General features: G+C 41.4%; 1 protein-coding gene across 4 annotated transcripts in view; it reads left to right on the top strand.

The window, feature by feature from the left end:
* Ttc28 (tetratricopeptide repeat domain 28) overlaps positions 1–20,540 on the top strand; it is an 818,517-nt gene that overhangs the window by 691,455 nt on the left and 106,522 nt on the right. For all 4 annotated transcript variants that reach the window (XM_023711313.1, XM_023711312.1, XM_023711311.1 and 1 more), the window contains one exon: positions 18,609–19,950. In XM_023711313.1, the coding sequence (XP_023567081.1) occupies positions 18,609–19,950 (1,342 nt within the window). The remainder of the gene's footprint in view (positions 1–18,608; positions 19,951–20,540) is intronic.

Below are 20,540 nucleotides of genomic sequence, written 5' to 3'. Positions count from 1 at the left end.
GATCTAGAATATATACAATTTTTAAAAACCTAGATCCTTATAATAAACAACCCAATCAAAAAAAAAAAAAAATGGACAACTGAACCAGATACATCCTTTTTTAAAAAATGTGGCCGTTATTTATTTAGGTTCTTAGTAGGAAATTTAGAACCTGAATTTATGAGAGTAAATTCCATTTGTCAAAAAAAAAATGGATTATAGGTGGTCCCAGAGCTGAGGAACAGTTTGATTTTTGGTAAAATCTGTGAGTGTACTGCTTTCTACTCAACCTTGTGCTGCTCTGAAATCTGGTATCTCTCTTTGGTGTCAAAATTCTCACCCTCCTGGTGTCTGGGCTTCTGTAGCTTCTTCTTCTTGAAGTTTAAGCATCATTGAAGTGCTTGGAGATTTTCACTTTGCTCATATCAGTTTTTGTGGAGATGACAATGACAAATTTCTGGTGTGTTCTATGCAGAGATATCTGATTAAGGCTAAGAGGCCCAGTCACAAGTAGCAAGCCATGGGCCAACTACTTCAGGAAGGCAACTCTGTTGCCCCTATGATGCCCATGGAGGAGGATCAAGATGGAGCTGGGAGTGATGTAGCTCAAAGGCTCCTCACATGCTGACTAAAGGGTTTCTTGCTGTGGCTCAACAGTTTTTGGGGCACCTCTTCAGTAGGGGGGTATATAGCCATTTTTCAAAGTTTAACCACCTGGGTCCCATCATTCTTGTCACCACCACTGGTTTTGTAGCAAGAACCTTCTTTTTCTTCTCAACCTTCGATTTAGCAGCTGTGTAGTTTCTCCTGTAGAAGCCTTTCTGGAATACATAGCAGATCAGGAGTGTCTACCAATTGCTCTAACCAAGATAGGATTTTGGCTGCAGTGAAGCTGTCCCTTCTTGGACTTTTTAGCCTTAACATTACCCTTTTTACCAGTGCCAGTATCATCAGCCTTCTTGGATTCAGGTTTCTTCTCTGTAGTACCTGGCTTCTGAGTTTCTTCACCTGCCATCTTACAAAATGGAAAAGAGAACAACACATCTTAAAATAAGCACAAATGGTCATCAAGTACATGTGTCTGACACCTTTCATCATTAAGAAATGCAGATCAAAACAATGCTGAGATTCCATCTTACTCTAGAAAGAATGGCTTTCATCAAGAACTCAAAAAACAATGAAGGCTGGCTAGGTTGTGAAGAGAAAAGGAACCCTTCAATACAGTTAGTGGGAATGCAACCACTGTGGAACTTAGTATGGAGATTACTCAGAAAATTAAAACTAGAGATCCACGTATATTTCTTATAAGTATCTTCTTGAAAGATTTAAAGCTGCTGTATTACAGTGTTACATGTATATCCTTGTTTTTAGAAACAGTTTATCATAGCTAAACCTTGGAAATAGCCTATATGTCCACCAACAGATGAATAAATAAAGAAAATGTGATGTATACATATGTATGTATATAACATACATGCAATGGAATACTAATCATTCATAAAGGAGGATAAATTTGATGAAAATGGATACACCTTGAGACTATAATGTTAAGTGAAATAAATCAGATATGGAAGACTACATATTGCATAGTCTATCTTATATGAGAAACCCAAGTAAAAATAAAGAACAGGATAAAAGATAGATTATAAGAAACAGGGAGATAGACTTCAGGCTGTGGGGATGGGAAGGGGACTTGGAGATGGGAGAGGAGGAAAGAAAAGAGAAAGGGAACTAAAAAATGTCAAGATGCAGTATGTATATGTACCAGTTTCCCATGATGAATATATTTGTTATGCATTACAAACATACTGAAAAAAGGAGGAAATGACATACACATAGAATACCATAGGAAAAAGTGGGTTATATGGAGGAAAGTATCAGATTAAAAAAAGGACAGCTGTTAGAAAGAAGAACTACAAGGAACCTAAGTATGTGAGGTCTGCATTGATGGTAGAACTGAGCAGGACTGATACAGTGTGAACTACACTGGAATACAGGAGCAAAAGATAGAGAAGGGAAGGAGTGAAGAGTGGTGGCACAGGACACAAAGCTCTCCTTTCTCTCATCTTTCTCCTGTAGTTCAGTTGGTCAGTAGATTGTAGGGTAGCTTTTGCTGCCAAGAGAAGTTTGGACCTGCTTGGCCTGTTTGTCATTACTAGAATATGTGTTTATCTTTTCACATCCTCATCCTCAATTTCATTTTTTTATTAATTTTATTGAGAAACAAATAGCAGTGAGACAGTTTCAAAACTGATTAATAGGACAATTTCAAAAATTAATACATTGCATATTGTTGTCTTCGTAGTGGTTATTCATACTACAAGATGCAGACATGTTGTCCCATCCAAACACTATTAGTACACATCTTCCTTCTCATTGAATTAAGAGAAAGTAGCTGGATATCTAACCTATTTTGTATGCACAGATACAAAATCATCCTTCATTTATATCCCCTTTTTTTGTTGAGTTTTTTCAGAGATCTCACCCTCAATTTCAAATGAAATCTCTTGTGATACAAACCAAAACTATATTTTAAGTGGTTCCATTTCAGAATCATCTAAGACAATCTTAGTTATTTCTAGGATGTGCGAACACTATTAGAAGAGTTACTAAATCAAAAATAATTTTTATTCTATAAAACAGAGCTAAGACTATTTCATTATTGTTATTACAAGATACATAAAAAAAGATACATGAGAAATGATTGTCTATGTCCTTTAAATTCATATTAAACAACCTAAGTCTAGGCAAAGCTCTAAAGGCAGAAAGCTATCATCAAAATCCTGTCTTCTTTTAAGAATATGATCTTGTTTTAATTATGTTTTAAAGTCAGAACATTGTTTTAATTATGTCTTAAAATCATCTGAAATGTAAACAAAACAATGCAAACCAAAACTCAAAATTCCTAGGTTGCCAGGAACTACACTGAAACACTACCAATGATCATCTGAGACAGGCGCTAGGTTAGATAGGTAGATATGCAGATACAGAGTTACTTCCTGTGCTTTAAAATGTTTTCTGCTTTGAACAGGCAATAGAAATATTTTGGATGTAAAAAAATAGAAAATTTGATTTAAAATGGCTTAAGTAAAGATTTGATTTTCTCACAAACAATAAGTGTGAGATACCCAGCACAGATTTAGACACCTAAAAATCACAGGGCCTATTTCTCTGTACTTGATTTTTACTCATTGTAGTCTCAATAAGTGTGAGATACCCAGCACAGATTTAGACACCTAAAAATCACAGGGCCTATTTCTCTGGCACTTGATTTTTACTCATTGTAGTCTCTTACCTCATGGTTTCTCAAGCTCCAGACATTATGACTTTTTGAAATAAGTAGAAAGGAACTGTTACTTCTACCTTGTATCATAAAATAAATTTTTTTCTGAAATCCTAGAGGATATGTGCTTTTACTGCATTGATCAAGGTTATTGCATTGGTCATGGGAATAACCAAGGTTAATGCATTACCTGATTAGTCCTGCTGCAAGGGAGGCTGGGGAAGTGAATAGTATTTCTCTTTCTAGCTCCATCAGCAAAGGCAGGCAGGAGATAGGAATGAAGATGAAAGTGATTTTTGGCAGCTGGGGATGTGGCCCATTGGTAAGGTGCTTGCCCAACATATGTAAAGCCCTGGATTTAATTTCCATCACCAAAAAATATTATATGATAATGATGATGATAAAAGAAATTGAAAGGGCTGATGAGATAACTCAGTGGATTAAGCACCTGCTTTGGCAAATGCAGGGAGCAGTGTTCAATTCCTGGTCCTGTATGACATACCGGCCCTGCCTTTGGGGCTCAGTGAGCCTGGGACAGAGGCCAGGCGTGGTGGAGCACATCTATAATCCCAGTGCTGGGGAGGTTGGAAACAGGATAATCTCTATGAGCCTGAGCTGCATAAGAAGACTCTGTACAAAATACATAAAATGAAAAAAAAAGAAACAAAGCAAGCAAGAAGAAAAGAAATTGAATGTTGGGTTAGTAAACCATTGTTGTTTACTGCAAGAATTTTAAAAACTATTTACTACTTTTCCAATCGAAAAATATTATTATGCTTAATTTTTTAATCTGATATACTCCCTCACTAATGTAGAAAAATGCACAACAAAAGGATTGAAAGATAGCCAAGGAAACATGAGAATTGTCTATTTTGGATCTTGAGATTATGGCATTAATGTTCCTCACTGTCTGGTATGTGATCAGAGGGAGAAAGATTGATACACATACACATGGAAGAAGTGGGTGGCAGAAGATGAGTGCAAGTGGACAGACTTAGCAGGCTAGACTGACAGGTCAAGGACCCTGCCCCTTGCCGATAGATTATAGCAGGATTGAGGTACATCGTGAACCAACAGATATTTGGGGAAGCTCAAGTTTAGGCAGTTTTTACAGAGCCTGTAAGTCTACTGCCTGAATAGAGGAGATAAATAAGGTTTTAGAATTGAAGTGGATCACAAAGAGCTTTCTAGGAAAACAGGTTTCAACAGCATCTCTGACTGCATGACTGAGCTGCCTCCAGAGCCTCCAAGTTCCTGAGTAAATCCCTCTCAAATAAAAAAGGGAGGAAAAAAAAAATGAAAGCTGTAAGTGCATTCACAGTTTCAACTTCACTGGTTTTCCATGTTTTTTAAATTGCCCTAACCAAAAGTCCATATACTAATAGAAAAATGAGCAGAATATATGAATCACTTGTTTTGATAGCACTATGCTTGATCTAGCTAGAACACTTCACACAATTGTAAGAGTTTGAATTCCCAATCCAGTGTGAATTTTTTAAATGAAGCATTTTAGACCTAATTGCCTTGAAAAAGTAGGTTTCATAATTTTCTCTCCAGCTTTGCTAGAAAATCCATTTGTCTTTGCAATTGAATTTGCAAAATAAAATCATTCTAAAGGCCCTTCTTTCTGGCCAGCTTATCCACTCCTCTTGCCTTTCCTGTCCACTTCCAGGGTTCCCTGTTGTTCTGGGCAGAACATACTGTTCTCTTATCCTGTCTTGCCAAAGTAATGATGTTGCTTGGGGGTGGGCTTTGTCGTCACCCATACGGTGAGACTGGTTGGATTATGCAACTTTTACTACTTTAGACTCGTAGAGGGGCATAGTGACCAAGGAAAAAGCATTGTTCCCAGAAGCAGTGGGAAGAGGCTTCAGGTCCTAGATTTGCAGGTAAGTGACCCCATCATTTCTGGGAGAGTCCTCAAGAACAGACCCAGCCAGCCTGCTTTTGTCCCAGAATGAATTGCAGTAACAGAGGACTAAGGACTCTGAAAACTGACAACATCATATATTAGACCTAATTCACCTTAAAAATACAAATATCTCTGGAAACATTGAAGGTTATCTGATATATATCCAGCAAGGCCACCAATGCCTGAGAGAGAACCTTGAGCTAGGATCACATGTTTGGGAGTCACGTCATTGTTCCTGGTATTGTGAATTAAGTTATATTTTTTCCATGGGAAGTGATCTACCAGCTTTATGAACTGAGAAGTGCCAGTTACTTGAAGACAGTGTTTATGGTAAAAATTCTGTGACCAGAGCTATACAATGCCTTCCACAAAAGTTTAAATGTTATTATGGCTATTATACAAACACTACTGGGCCGGCAAGATAGCTCAGTGGTCTAAAGCGCCTGCTTAGGCAAGCTTAGGCAAGAGGCAAACACGCAGCGACAGCGGTTTGATCCCTGGCACCACATGCCATGCCAGCCCTGTCCCCAGGGTGGGCTGATCCAGACACACACACACACACACACACACACACACACAATCTATCTATCTATCTATCTATCTATATACTAACACTACTATCATTTTTATTATTTATGAAGGATTTCCCTCTCAATAATCATAATGAAATCAGGAGGAACCTATATATAGAGATGTCTTTTAATTTTTCTGTTTAATGAATTATATCTCACCGATAAGAAGCTGTTGAAGAGGATCAGTCAGTAAGCCGGATTGTAAAATTAAGGTTTCTAGTTTCTTAGGCTTCTGCTTAACTTATTGGATACCAGCCAAAAGACTTCCCAATTAATTAGCTTTGATGATTTATTTTAACAACTTCACCTGTATGACAGTACAGAAATGAAGTTGTTTTTTCAGATTATTAATTAGGTAGTTGCAGAGTATAAAATCACCTTGGAGCATCCAGTATTCCTCATCATCTTGCTTTTGGCATTTTGGTGTGAAGATTCTTCATTGTACAGGACTTTCCCAAATGCAGTCTGTGTTCATCTGTTTGTCTTGCTAATAGCACAATACCGTAGACTTGGAAAACTAAAAAGAAAAAAAAAGGTGTTTTGGCTCATAGTCCTAGAGGTGCCATGTCTGATGATGGCTTTGCTGGAAGGTCCCTGGGTGGCATGGGGCATCTCATGGCAGTAGACAGACAGCAATGGCGTATTCCTGTCTGGTTTCTCCCGTTCTTCTTACAAAGCCAGGATTCAATCCAGGGGCCTCACAATGGTGACATTATCTAATTTGAATCATCTTCCAAAGTCCCCACCTCTAACCGCTTTATTTGGATTAGGTTTCCATTTTATTAATGCCTCTCAATGAGGTTTAAATTTCAATACATACAGCACTGGGAGATGTTCAAACCATAGCAAGGCTGTTTAGTACCTCTGGCCCTACAACCTGCCAGTGTGGTCCCCTAAATAGTTTGACACCAAAATTGTCCTGCTGTCTCAGCACTGTGGAGTGGGTGGTTTTCCTCTGCCACATTTCCAAATGTCCTACGGCAGGACCTCTCTGTTCACATGCACAAAGTGATGTGCTGATAGAGATGGAGATGGTCCCATTCTCCTAGCACATGTAGGTCTTGGCTATAACATTCTCAGAGCCATAATTTTTCACTCTCCTTAGTTGAGATGATCTGATACCAAGTTTCCTCTGAAACGTATGACCTATGATGACATCTAAGACTTACAGTGAATTACACTCTATTAAAATAAGTTATATGGAGTGGTATAATTTGTATTTTATTATTTGTAATATTAAGGACCATGTTAATTGAAGCTCTTTGGAATAATGCCAGTATCCTAGAAAATAGAGGATCATAGCAAAGCTTTTGCCATTTTGTTTAACCTTCAAAATTGCCTCTAGGTACATGAAATCCAGAGGCCAGGAGTAATAACTTGCCTTGTTACATGTGACAACAAAAAGTAAAGCCAGACGAGGCATTGTATAGTTCTGGTCACAGCATTTTTACCATAAGGCACTGTCTCCAAGTAACTGGCACATCTCAGTTCATAAAGCTGATAAATCACCTCCCATGGAAAGAACTGTAGGGCGCATGCAGCAGAGTTGAGGAGTGACAGGCCAAGGTGTAGGAAGGTTACCAAGACTGGTTGAGCATGCAATAGATGGGATAGGGGTTTTTTATGTCTGGTTTGTTTATAACTTGTTTCATTCCAGAAAGGATTTTACTTCCCTTACTATATCAAATGATGATACAACAGAAATAGAAAAATCAAGATTAGGGAAAAAAACCAAGACCAGGACAAAGAGTCCTGGTATATGCAATACGTAAGGGCTGACAGATATGTTACACTAATTTCATATTTGACACAGAGCTTCCTGATGGCTGAAGTAAAAAAAGAAGTGTGCAGTTCTCATTATCCAAGACATAGGAGCATAATATTCTTCGGGGAATGGGAGTTGAATTTTAAAAGAATATTCTCAAGAGCCTTTTATGTAGAGGATTCTGGGGACAAAATGTATGCTAGAAATAAAATTTCGCAGCAAGTATTATAGTAGATTTCATTGTGCTATTCTAATAGCAAACTTTAATTGAAAACAAAAGAAGTAACCTCAAGGGCATAGTGGTAACTCAGTTCACTGAAGCCCATCTTGTTTGAGTCCAAAGTAAAGTTAAGAGATTCTAGTGGCATACTAGGTCCATGGTTTAAGTTTAGAGCATTGTGAGGTATGGATGGCTCAGAGCTCCTCAGGAGACTTGGTAGATATCTCTCCTCTCACACACTTTGTTGGGCTACATAATGGCACTGGAGGCTGTGACAAGGGCTTGAAAGCTTGATATAGCACATCCATCAGGGTACACTAGGTTCTGCTACAATAATAATAGCCCCCAAATCTTGTGGTCAAAAACAATAAAGTATTTTACTCATACAAATCCCGCAGCCCTTGGGGGTAGCTCACTAATCTGGGCTTGCTAGGGGTCCCTCTTCTTATGGTGGCACCATCTGGGACATATAGCTTCTAAAATCAAGGACTCAGGGCAAGAGAGGACATGAAATATTACACTCTAGCTCTTGAAACTTGCTGTCAGCTGGGTGTGTTGGCACACTCCTATAATCCCAGTTCTGGGGACTTGAGGCAAGAAGGTCCCAAGTTCAGGCTCATCCTGGGCAATTTAGTAATGTAGTGAGACTCCCTCTCAAGATTTAAAAGGAGGGAGAGGGGACCCGGATGCCAGTGGTATCAAGGCCTTGCTTTCACTTCCCAATACCACAAATGAACAATGAACTGCACTGCTGCCTCGAAGTAACACATCCCTTTTCCTGATGTGTCCTTGGCCAAAACAGGTCACTGTGCCATGCCTAAGGAAGTGCTAAGGGAAGTGCACATCCAGATTTAGAAAAGAACCAGATGATAGGGACGTTGGTAAAGTGGGTCGCAGCCAGAGAAGAAAAAGCAACCCAAGCCAAGCAAGTGGAACCAGAAAGGCAGAAAAGCAGGTTGGGCTACACATAAATGCCGCTGTGATTGGCTCACATTTTGCAAGCTGAGGGACCCCTGGAAGGTGCTAAGGGAGGGGGGCCCGCTCCAACTCTCAGGCCTGAGCCCCAGTGAGGACAGAAGCTGCTATCTCAGCACTTCGGTGTTTCTACCCAGCCCTGAAACAAAAGAAATGTTTGTTTCACACTGGAACTGCTCCCTTCACATTCTCCACATTGTTCACTTATGAGGGCGCCTCCCACCTCTTATTGTGATCCAGAATGCAAACCAGGCACTCTGCCTTTTCCAAAGGATGACTAATAGCAGGGCTTGGCAGGCAGGCCCAGAAGGGTTTTCACCTTGCTCGGGCTCCCCACCAAGGTCCTCGAACAGTGGCTGGCGGAGCCCTCAGGAATGACTGTGCCTAGCACTTCCTCCCTCCTTCAGCACTCTCACTCCAGCATCCCTCTCCAGTCACCTCCTTTTTAATCGGTTTAATTATTACTTCTCCCACTTCATGACACAATTAATCCTTCCCACCATTGCAGATTTACAGCACTCAGGCTAAGGGAATTTCTGAGCTGTTCTCCTGGTTTTTAAACATCGAAGAGAAGTAGGAGTGGGACCATGGATGATTCCGGTGAAATAATTGTGGGTTCCAGGGGCCTGAATCTTTTTCCTTTTCCACTTCTTTTCCTTTTATCAATGCTGAGGATGGGATCCAGGGCCTTGTATGTGCTAGGCAAGCACTCTATCACTGAGCTACACCCCTGGTCCTAAAGAAAATTATTTTTAATTTTGAGACAGGGTCTTACTAAACTACTTATGCTGGAATTCAAATTTTTAATCCTCTGTCCTCAGCCTCCCGGGTAGCAGGGATTAGCCAGAGCCTTAGGGATAGTGGCAGGAAGGGACCACAGAGGAACTGGATCTCAAGGGAGCATCGAGGCCCACTGTATTCCCACAGGATGAGATATAAAAAGAAAGTGCTTGTAAGAGGGCAGAGTTGAATGTGTTGGGACTTCCTGCACCCTCTTCGAGCGGGCTGCTGTGAGTGAAGAGAAGGGCAATTGAGACCTGGAATGGAAATGTCACGAACTCCCAATGTCATCAAAGATATAAGACATCCTAAACTGCTGTTGAAGCAAAAAAAAAAGATAACAGGCTCGTAACTTCATTTGTCCTCCCAAGGAACAAGCAGAGCCTGGTAGGTTTGGTTGAAAAAGTAGACAGATGTAATTAAGTTCAAGGATAGCAGAATAGACTCGTGATGGCCAGGAGTTCTCCAGAGGTGATGGCCACGGGCGTGATTACATCTGCTGCTTCGCCTCCAGCCTTAAGTCTCTTGGGATTTTCTGGTCTCTAATGTATACTTCTCTGCTCCTTAGATACAGATTTAGCCAGACCATTACTCTGTTCACATACAGCTGTCACAGCTTCATTTGCCACAGCAGTGTGGCAACGTTGGTAGAGAACAAGTAGGCACAGAACTGTGCCTCAGAGGTGAAGCAGGAGAGCAGAGAGTGTGGGCTCCGCAGGCAGGTTGGGTTCAGTACCAAAGTTGCCCTTAGAGTTCTGTGAGTCTGAAGAAGTTTGGGAATTGTTCAGGTCTCTAAGATCACCACACAGCTTTGCAGGATTGTTTTCAGGTGCAAATGAGACCGTGGAGTAGAAAACCAGGCACTGTGAGGTTCTCCAGAAGAGCTTAGCTACCCAGAAAATACTTGTAGCTGATGCTGTATGTTAAGTAATTTTCCAATTATCTGCCATTAAAAAAAAATACATCCTTGAAGCTGGGGCTGTAGCTCAGTGGCATAACACCTGCCTGGCAAGTGTGAGGTCCTGACATTAATTCTCAGTACAAAAAAAAAAAAAATCTTTGCTTGGCAAAAATCATAGGGACTTCTCTCCAGAGGTATAAATATTCACTGGAAAATGTGTTAGGTAAAACATCTAGCTGGTTGTGCTTCTAACACAAAGTACTTTGCCTTTGATTCCAGCCATCCGTTTACTAAGCAGGTCTGTTCCCTCCTCCTTACCTCAAGCTTTGAGGGCTTTTTTCCTGGCACTGGGGATTGAACTCAGAGATGCTGTACCACTGAGCTACACCCTCAGCCCTTTTTATTATTGAGACCCTGTCTCAAGTTTAAGAAGCAAAATAAAATGAAAACAGCTGGCAATGTAGCTCAGTGCAAAGGCACTAGGTTCCAGCCCCAGTATTGCACAACAATGTGGAAAAACTCTGAAAATTTGAGAGAGAAAGATAGAATCCAGGAACTTAGGGTTAGATGGATGCTTTTGACCGCTTTCTCCAGTGCTGAGCTGGGAGGATGCAACTGCCCGACGTACTCTTCTGCTTCCAGTCTCCACACACTGGAGGAGTCTGAGGAGGGCTGTGGACCTAGAGAAGCCAGTGACCAGCTGATTTCCTTCTCTCCTCAGGTCCAGAGGGAGAAAAATGGGCTTTCTTTTCCACTCACATCAGGATACAGCCATGCAGAAGGTTCCATGAGCTCAAAGGAGCTCCACCAAAACACACAGTACCAGCTTCTCTGCCCCTCCTTATTATTTAACTCTCTATTATGGAAATGTTCCCAGGAGAGAGAACCATATAATGAACCTCCCACATACTCATAACCAAATTCTCAACATACTGCTGATCTTGTTTCATCTATTTTCATAAACATACATGCCCTCACTCTTCCTCTCTACCACTGTACCACAGTATTTTTAAAGCAAACCATAGACACCATGCTGTTTCATTTGTAAATACTACCATATATACTTCTAACTGACAAGAGCTTTGTAAAGCATAGCTACCATTCCATATCACACCTAATAGGACTAAGAGTGATTTTTCATGTCTCATGCTTATTTGGAAGTGTGCAGGCTTGTACAGTGGAGGCACAGGGGCCTGGGAGGTCTTGCCCCACCCCTGCCGCTCACTCAGCTCCTCTTACTGTCCTTGCTCACGACATTTACAAAGTAAGCCCGAGTCCTCAGACCCTGTGTGTCCTCAAGATTGCTGGTGGTTTGGTATGGATGGAGCCAAACTTGGTCTGCTTGAAAACAGATGAAAAGAATAGGTCAGTTCCTAACGCTCCACCAGGTGAGCATTACTAGCAATCACAGCAGTAATATTCCCAGTAAATGAGAAAAAGCCTTCCATTGATCATGGAAGTCACTGAGGCCCTTCTTTCAAAGAATTCCCAAGAGAAAAGGTAGCCAGAACTCATGGCAAAGTGCTCAGTGTTCTCCTTTCAGTAGCATTCTTTTTAGCGTGGTTTGCCCTGGTGCCACCTCCCTTGGTCTCTGCTGGTGGTAGTTAATCATATAAGCAAACAGTACTGAACACTTAGTACACCCCAGCCCTTGTGCTGGCCACTCCTCAGCACTGTTTCCCAGGCCCCCACCATACCCCTTTGAAGTAGGCTTGACTACTCCCATGGCAGTGACCCTGAGGTGGAGGCCTGCTGAGGTGATGTATAAATTCATAGCCATGTGTCCTTTCACCACACGCCTTTGTGAGGATCTTCTGCCCCACTAATCTTCATTTAATTCCCCTCCCTGCAGCCGGTTGTCACCTAGTGCGCCCCCGCTGACAAGCCCTCTGTAAGTCTTCATCTGAGTGACGGCCCTGGAAAATCAAGCTGTGGTCTCCAAAGGGAAGGAGGATCTGCAGATTATCTCCTCAGCATGTGCAGCCACTCTGCTGGCAGCTCTCGGGCCGCTTTTATGTTGCCTCAACAAAGAGAAAGGCTGCCAAGAGAGTGTAATGTTCCGTTCAGAATTCTCCAGGCTGGCAGTCACTGCAGAGACGATGGGGACGCAGGGCAGACGAAAAAATTACCAGCTCAGCCACATCTATCTCCTCTCACCCTTGCCTGTGTTCAGAAGTCCTTGTTTTGAGAATCCCACTCTGATTCTTCAGAGGCACATAGAAACACAAGATGAGAGAGCTGCAGAAGCCAGGAGAGTGCCTGAGAAGCTGGCTGGCAATCAGATCATTTTGCTGTAACCAGCAGGCAGCTCCCAACACTGATCTCTGAGCTTGGGTAGCCACTAGTATCCCAGCTGCTTTGGCCAGCCCAGATGCTGGAGCTCAGGGAGGTAGAAAAATGGAGTTCCTTCCCTTCCTCTCATCTCTAAGTACTGTGTTACACAGTTTACAAAGCATATGGATATATGTGTCTCATATAATTTCTTTTAGATGAGTATGACCTGACCTTATTGTTAAGAAAACACGACAAAGAAAACCAAAAGATTTTTTAAAAATAATTTAAAAATATAAACAAGAGGCTGGGGAGATAGCTCAGTGGTCTAAGCACCTGCCTAGCAAGCCGAAGGACCCAGGTTTGATCCCTAGTACCCCATTCCATGCTGGCCGCAGAACCTGGGTGTGCCAAGCATGACTAGAAACTGGGTGTGTTGACGCATGCCTATAATCCCAGCACTGGGGAGGCTGAAACAGGAGGATCATTATGAGTCTGAGCTGTATAGTGAGACTTGTACCAAATATAAATAAATAAAAGATAAAAATATATATAGATAAAATATAGATAGATAGATAGATAGATAGATAGATAGATAGATAGATAGATTCAGAGTCATTAAATGACTAATACAAAGGGAGCCAGGCTTGTTGAGCAGGACTTCGGGGATTTGCTAACATCCTTTACCTTTTCTGTTATGCTGTGTCTTCCTGATGCTGAACCAGTTCCTTGTAGGATGGGGCACAGCTTGATCCTATAGGCAGGTAGGGAGCTAGCAAGGCTTTGGTCACAGTACAAAAAGGCATACATGAGAACCAAGCTGCCTCTGACTGCTTCTCTGTAAGCCTCTCTTCATTTGCTTCCTCTTACCATCATTGTAGAAACACAAGTGATCTTGTTCACTTAAAAAAAACAAAAAAAAAAAAAACAACTTATTATAGGCCAGTCATGGTGGTGCACATCTGGAATCCCAGCACTTGAGAGGCTGAGGCAGGAGGATCGTTGCAAGTTTGAGGCCAACCTGGGCTACAAAGTGAGTTCAAGTCTAGCCTGAAAGGCATAGTGAAACCTTGTCTCAGAAAGACCCAATTAAAAAAAAAAAGGCATTGTAACTAGGTGTGGTGGAGCACACTTGCTTTTCCAGCTACTCAGGGGGTTGAGAAATGAAAATATCAAATTCAAGGCCAGTCTGGGCAAGTCAATGAGACCCAGTCTCAAAATAAATTGTTTAAAGGACTGGGGATGGAACTCCCCAAGGAAAGGGGTATGAATATGTGAGGGGGGTATAAAGTGCTTGCCTAGGATGCCTAAGGCCCTGGATACTGCCAAACTAAGTCAGTGCAATAAAATAAAAAAGCCAAGGCTTCACAGTGGGAGAAAGAGCACCAAGAAGATCCAGGCTCTCCTGCTGCTGTCTGCAGCTCAGGCTCTGTCTTTAACCAAAGACTGGCTGAGCAGATGTTTTGACCTTTATTTTAGAAATGCAGATATCTATCACAAAGGAAGTAAATGACTCATTTCCTCTAAGATACTTGAAGGGCTGGTGACACAGCTCAGTGGCACCGTGCCTGCCTGGCAAGCACCAGGTCCTGAGTTCGATTCCTGGTACCAAAAATAAAATAAAACACTTGAAAATTTCAAAACCAATTTTTCTTTAGATGAAAGCATTTTAAGAGCACATGTTAAATTCATGTCTTTAACTAAAATGTATCTGCCACTAATAACTTTTCATCATTAAAAGATTTCCGAGAAAAAAAGACTTCTGGGAGCTGCCAAGGTATTACATCCTCTAGGAAAGCTTAGAATTTCTAACCTTGGGACAAGTTCTGAAAAACTGTGATCTTTCTGGCTAGGTGCTGGTGATGTTCCCAACCCCAGGGAGTGACCAGACCCAGTCCCCAGGAATGCTGCCTCACTAGTTGGATTATGGGGTGTTTGGTTTGTTTGTTTTGTATTGTATTTTTATTCTTTCAATACAGTACTTTCTATGCAGTTTGGACTCATAGTGATCCTCCTGTCTCAGCCTCCCCAGTGCTAAGATTACAGGCATGCTCCACCATGCCTGGTTTTGGTGGCTGGCAGGGCATGTGGTACTGGGGATTGAACTCGGGTCCATGTACTTGCCAGGAAGGCGCTTAGACCACTGAGCTATCTCCCCAGCCCTGTTTCACTATTTTTAATGCTACCATAGTATTCCATCATATGGATATACTATGATTTATTTTTTAAATTCTAAAATATTTTACTCACTAAAATACACAGAAGAATGGGCAAGGCAATGATCCTGAGAATCTCCAGCAGATTTTTTAATCTAGCAGTTAATTGGAAAGATTCTCACCCTAACTAACTATATATACTGAAACCTGTGAACTAAGCAACTGCACTGAAGATGGCAATTTGTAATAGCAGGTTCGTGCTTGGAGTGCCTGTCATTTTGGTCTTCTGAATACGGGCTGCTTGTCATGACATGCCAGTTGCTGCTGTGCTGTCTCTCGGGTAGATGATTGTTCAAAAAGAAGGAGGTGGTGAATGAAGGCAGTAGAGAGGAAAAGGAATGTTGTGGGACTGTCCTGCTTCAAGGTTGTATATGGTTAGATTTTTGGACTTAAGTGTAAACATAAGAAGTATATAATTCTTTATGCCTATTTTTAAAATATATTCTAATTTTTAAATGTATTTTCATCATATTCTATAGGGACTTAAAGTTCAACTTACCAATACTTGATGAAAAATACCTGTTCCATGTTGTGCCTAAGATGTTTGATGTTCAGACAGATAGTGAGGTTAAGCTTAACAGCCTAGGTTGTATGGTAATAACAATAAACTTCTCTTCTGGAGGGTTAACAACCTAGTTTGCAGACCAAAGTTAGAGAAAAAGGAGGGCAACAAGGAAAGCCAACATTTTGGCCCTAGCCTTCCAAGGTCAATTAAGACTCAGGACATAAGAGAACTTGTACTATAATGTCACATAACTCAGTAGTGTCCCAAATTTCTGATCGAGGAGATTATGGGGCCAAAGAGAAAAGTGATCGATGATGTAGAGTGTGCCTAAGGAGAGTCACATGGAGAGAAAACACTCTCTCAGGCCTTCACAGAGAGCACATTGGCCAAGCAATGGCCATGACTCATCCACATGGCTGACACTGACAAAAGATCTACAATCTGAGGTACAGGGTCTCAGGATAAATCCTGAGGGGATTTCACTGACCTTATCAGATCCAAAAGCTACAATTCTTGTTGCATAGGTCTTGCTTTATCTTGGTCTTAACCATCCAGTAGAAAAGTATGAAGACAAAATATAGGAAGTAAAGCCATGATGTTATGTTGAGCTGTAGAGGACTCAAGTCAACAATTTCTGACACTGGCAGTCAAGAGGAAGACCCAATAATATTATGGACTACTGGACTCTTTTAGAATATTTTGCTGAGTTAACACACCTATAATATTCAAATAACAGAACTAAACAAAAAAAGGGGACACAGATGAATGTCCATTTTGTGTCTGTGTATTCAAAATGGTTAGGATAGATACATAGTTACATTCTCTTAGTGAATAGAGGGATTTGTTTTAATAGTGTTTGTAAATAGGATATCATGTCTGCATCTTGTACAGCAATTAACCACTAGGAAGAATGTATGCAATGTGTTAATTATTTAAACTGTCCTACTAATTTGGTTTGAAACTGTCTCATTGCTACTTGTTTCTCAATAAAATTATGGTAAAAAAATAAAATACACAAAAGAACAACCATAATTTATTTAATTTTCCATCTCAAGAATTTGCTTCCCTGGAAGTATACCACTTTCAGTAACTCGTATTTGAGTTTCACTTACAGATTACAGTGTACTGCACATACTTTATTTCATTTGAACCTCACTATCACTCTCTTAAGGTTGGTACCATCATTACTATTTTCTTATTTTATGGGTAAACTAAACAAGCTGATGGGGACTAAATGATTCACTCAATAGCTGACATCCGGTTGATGTCACATAAGGGGCAGCCTTGAAACTGGGCAGCGCTCCTGTGCCAGTGTGGATCATGCCAACAGTGGGAGCAAGAAGAACCATTGAAATGGCCCTGCCAGCTCACCCCACACCCTGGCCCGGACCCCAGCAGTGATCAGAGGCACTGCCCTTTGTTTCAGTTGCCTCCCTTGTGATCTGTACTGTCTGGGGGAGAGTCTGTACCCTCCTGGTCATCATAGAGACATGATAGATACACAGTGAAAGTTTGCTGGGTGAGTGAATGAGTGCAAGAATGAATGGAGGCTGTTGCCAAGTTGAGCAAATCTCAGAGGCTGGGTTTTGATAAATTTCTTTCTCGATCCTCCTATTTTCAGTTCAGACATTTTAACAAGAGCCCATACTGGTGTTTTTGAGTTTTTGTTCTTCTGCAGTTCACTATTGAAACTCTCTCTCTCTCTCTCTCTCTCTCTCTCTCTCTCTCTCTCTCACACACAGAGGGAAATCATGCTTAAAAGCAAGGATGATCCCAAAACTTGGGAGGCTGAGGCAGGAGGATCATTGTGAGCTTGAGATCAGCCTGGGCTACAAAGTGAGCTCAAGGCCAGTCTGAACTGCATAGCAAGACCCTGTCGAAAAGACCCCCCCCCAAAAAAAAAAAGGAAAAAAAGAAAGAAAGAAAAACCAAGGACAAGGAGTCTTTTTGCACACTGGGCTCCCTCCACATTTTCCAGGGGTCCCCACTCTGAGTTACCTCCAAGACATCCCTCATTTGGAACTGCAGTACTTATTTAAGATATGTATCATAGACCTCCATTTGAACTGCTTGTAAAACAGCTTAGCTTCAAAGCCATAGCATCATGTATGAGATTGCTTGAAGCACTATTATTGCTGACTATAAAAGCAGTATTGCATAATTACTAGAAATTTTGAAACAAAAATCATTCACTCAGATCCCACCACCTAGCAAGGCAGCTATTTTTTATTTTGCATAATCCCTTCCAGGTCTTGTCCATGAGCACACATTCATTTTCTTAGTTGTTGTCACTCCGAGCACGCAGCATTGTTTTCTGCTTTCTACAGTTAATTTGATTGTAAGAACATTTTGCCCCATTTATCAGCATAGACTTCATAATTACCTTTTTAATAACTGCATAATCCTCTGTTGAGTTGACACGCCAAAATGTACTCCTACGGTGCCCCAGAGTTTGGCATTACATGGCTTTCCACTCGGGTAATAATGCTGCAGTGAAGATTGTTATCCATTAGCTGAGTGCCTGCTGGCTGCTTTCTGAGGATGCTTTCCCTTGAGCCAGACCGTGGGTCAGAACAGAGCCACGTTGGTGCTTCTTCCCAGGCTTCTTGTCCAGAGGTTGTTCCCATTTATGTCCCTAGCAGTTGGTACTTTTACCAGTTTCAGGGCAACCTCGTTAGTATAGGGAGTGTTTAAAATTTTTATTTGCAAATTTAGTAGGAATGGAATAGTACTTGAGATTTGCTTTATTTTGTATGTCTTTGGTTATTAAAGGAAATTAGCATTTCCCCCTGTGGTTACTCTTTGTATTTCTTTGGACGTAAGTTATCTGCTAACATTTATAGTTCTTTGCCTATTTTAGTAAATTGGGGTCTTGATTTGTTTTTTCTAAGTCAAACTGAATGTAAGAAATCTTTACTCACAGTAGCTATTAAACTTTTTCATATATGATTGATATATTTTCCAGTATTGTGTTTTTCCTTTAATTTTAGATATTTACATTGCAAAATTCTCATTTTTGTAATCAAATCTGTTGATGTTTTTATTTCCTGTTGTTTTGAATCTTAGGAAGCTATACTTTTTCTGGAAAATTGATTAAATATTTAATTCTACCTTATGTTATTTTAAGTTCTTTAATCCATCTGGGTTATATTTACTGTAAATCAAGTGGCAAGTGACATTTTTCCCCTAAATTGTTCATCTTTTTCTGTTCTGTTATTCTCTATCATAGGAATCATACACCAGATGAAAGGTGATTATGACACTGCGCTGAAACTCCACAAGACCCACCTGTGCATTGCCCAGGAACTGAGTGACTATGCTGCTCAGGGCCGGGCCTACGGGAACATGGGCAATGCCTACAACGCTCTGGGCATGTATGACCAGGCAGTCAAGTACCACCGACAGGAGCTGCAGATCTCCATGGAGGTTAACGACCGCGCCTCACAGGCATCCACACACGGAAACCTTGCAGTGGCATACCAAGCCCTAGGTGCCCATGACCGGGCCTTGCAGCACTATCAGAACCACTTGAACATTGCCCGGGAGCTTCGAGACATCCAGAGCGAGGCTCGGGCCCTCAGCAACCTCGGAAATTTCCACTGCTCTAGGGGAGAGTATGACCAGGCTGCTCCCTATTACGAACAGTATCTCCAGCTTGCTCCTGATCTTCAAGACATGGAAGGAGAAGGGAAGGTCTGCCACAATCTTGGTTATGCCCACTATTGCCTTGGAAATTACCAGGAGGCAGTGAAGTACTATGAGCAGGATCTGGCCCTGGCCAAAGACCTTCATGATAAATTGAGCCAAGCAAAAGCCTATTGCAACTTGGGCCTAGCATTCAAGGCTCTGCTGAATTTCAGCAAGGCTGAAGAGTGTCAGAAATACCTATTATCCCTAGCCCAGTCCCTGAATAATTCCCAGGCTAAATTTCGAGCCCTAGGGAACTTGGGTGATATATTCATCTGTAAAAAAGATATAAATGGTGCAATAAAATTCTATGAGCAGCAGCTGGGCTTAGCTCACCACGTTAAGGACAGAAGACTGGAGGCCAGTGCATATGCAGCACTGGGCACTGCATACCGAATGATCCAGAAGTATGACAAGGCCTTGGGTTATCACACACAAGAACTGGAGGTATATCAGGAGCTGAGCGACTTGCCAGGCGAGTGCAGAGCTCATGGGCACCTGGCTGCTGTGTACATGGCCCTGGGGAAATACACAATGGCATTCAAGTGCTATGAAGAGCAGCTGGACCTGGGGCAGAAGCTGAAGGATCCAAGTCTAGAAGCACAGGTCTATGGCAACATGGGTATCACAAAGATGAACATGAACGTGATGGAAGAAGCCATTGGCTATTTTGAGCAGCAGCTGGCCATGCTGCAGCAGCTCAGTGGGAACGAGTCAGTGCTTGACAGAGGCCGGGCGTATGGCAACCTTGGGGATTGTTATGAGGCCCTGGGTGACTATGAGGAAGCTATCAAATACTATGAGCAGTATCTATCTGTTGCCCAGAGTCTGAATCGTATGCAAGACCAAGCCAAGGCTTACCGGGGTCTAGGAAATGGACACAGGTAAAATGACAAGACAATTGAGGTAGACAAACCTCCAAAAAGAGCAGTTGTGAGGGCAAATACTCATCTGCAAATAGTTTATTAACTACAAAGCATTTTTTTGCATATCTCGTTCGATTCCTCCAATAAGTCTTTGAATTAGGCAAGTGATATCATTACTCTTGTGTTCTCAAAAAAGAAAACAATGCCCAAAGAGGCTGGATGAATACCTAAGCTTATACAGCTTAAAAAGCTTAAAAGAGATAGGTGAGAGTTAAACCTTGGGCTCTCTGGCTCCAGATGCAGTGCTTTTATGACTACATTAAAATAAGAAGGATAGAGTTAACAGAGATGGGAAGGTGCATAAATCTCAATAACTGATCTTTTCTGAATACCTTGTATATTTTATGAATATGCTTATTAGTACAACATCGGTACTCTCCAATTACTTGGACCCCCATTGTGTTACTTTTAGAAAAAGCCACCTGATAACTGAGGAAGCAAATAAGCCTGTCCTGTGTTCTATGCATCATGCTAGACTCCTCACATAGGTATCTTAGTAATTTCAACAATCTTGTGTTACTATACAGGATGATCTATCAGCTGCTATG

The sequence above is a fragment of the Octodon degus genome, unplaced genomic scaffold, assembly GCF_000260255.1.
Source record: "Octodon degus isolate 3935 unplaced genomic scaffold, OctDeg1.0 scaffold00021, whole genome shotgun sequence".
NCBI lineage: Eukaryota > Metazoa > Chordata > Mammalia > Rodentia > Octodontidae > Octodon > Octodon degus.
Note: the sequence above shows the minus strand (reverse complement) of the source record. Positions and strands in the feature narration are given on the sequence as shown.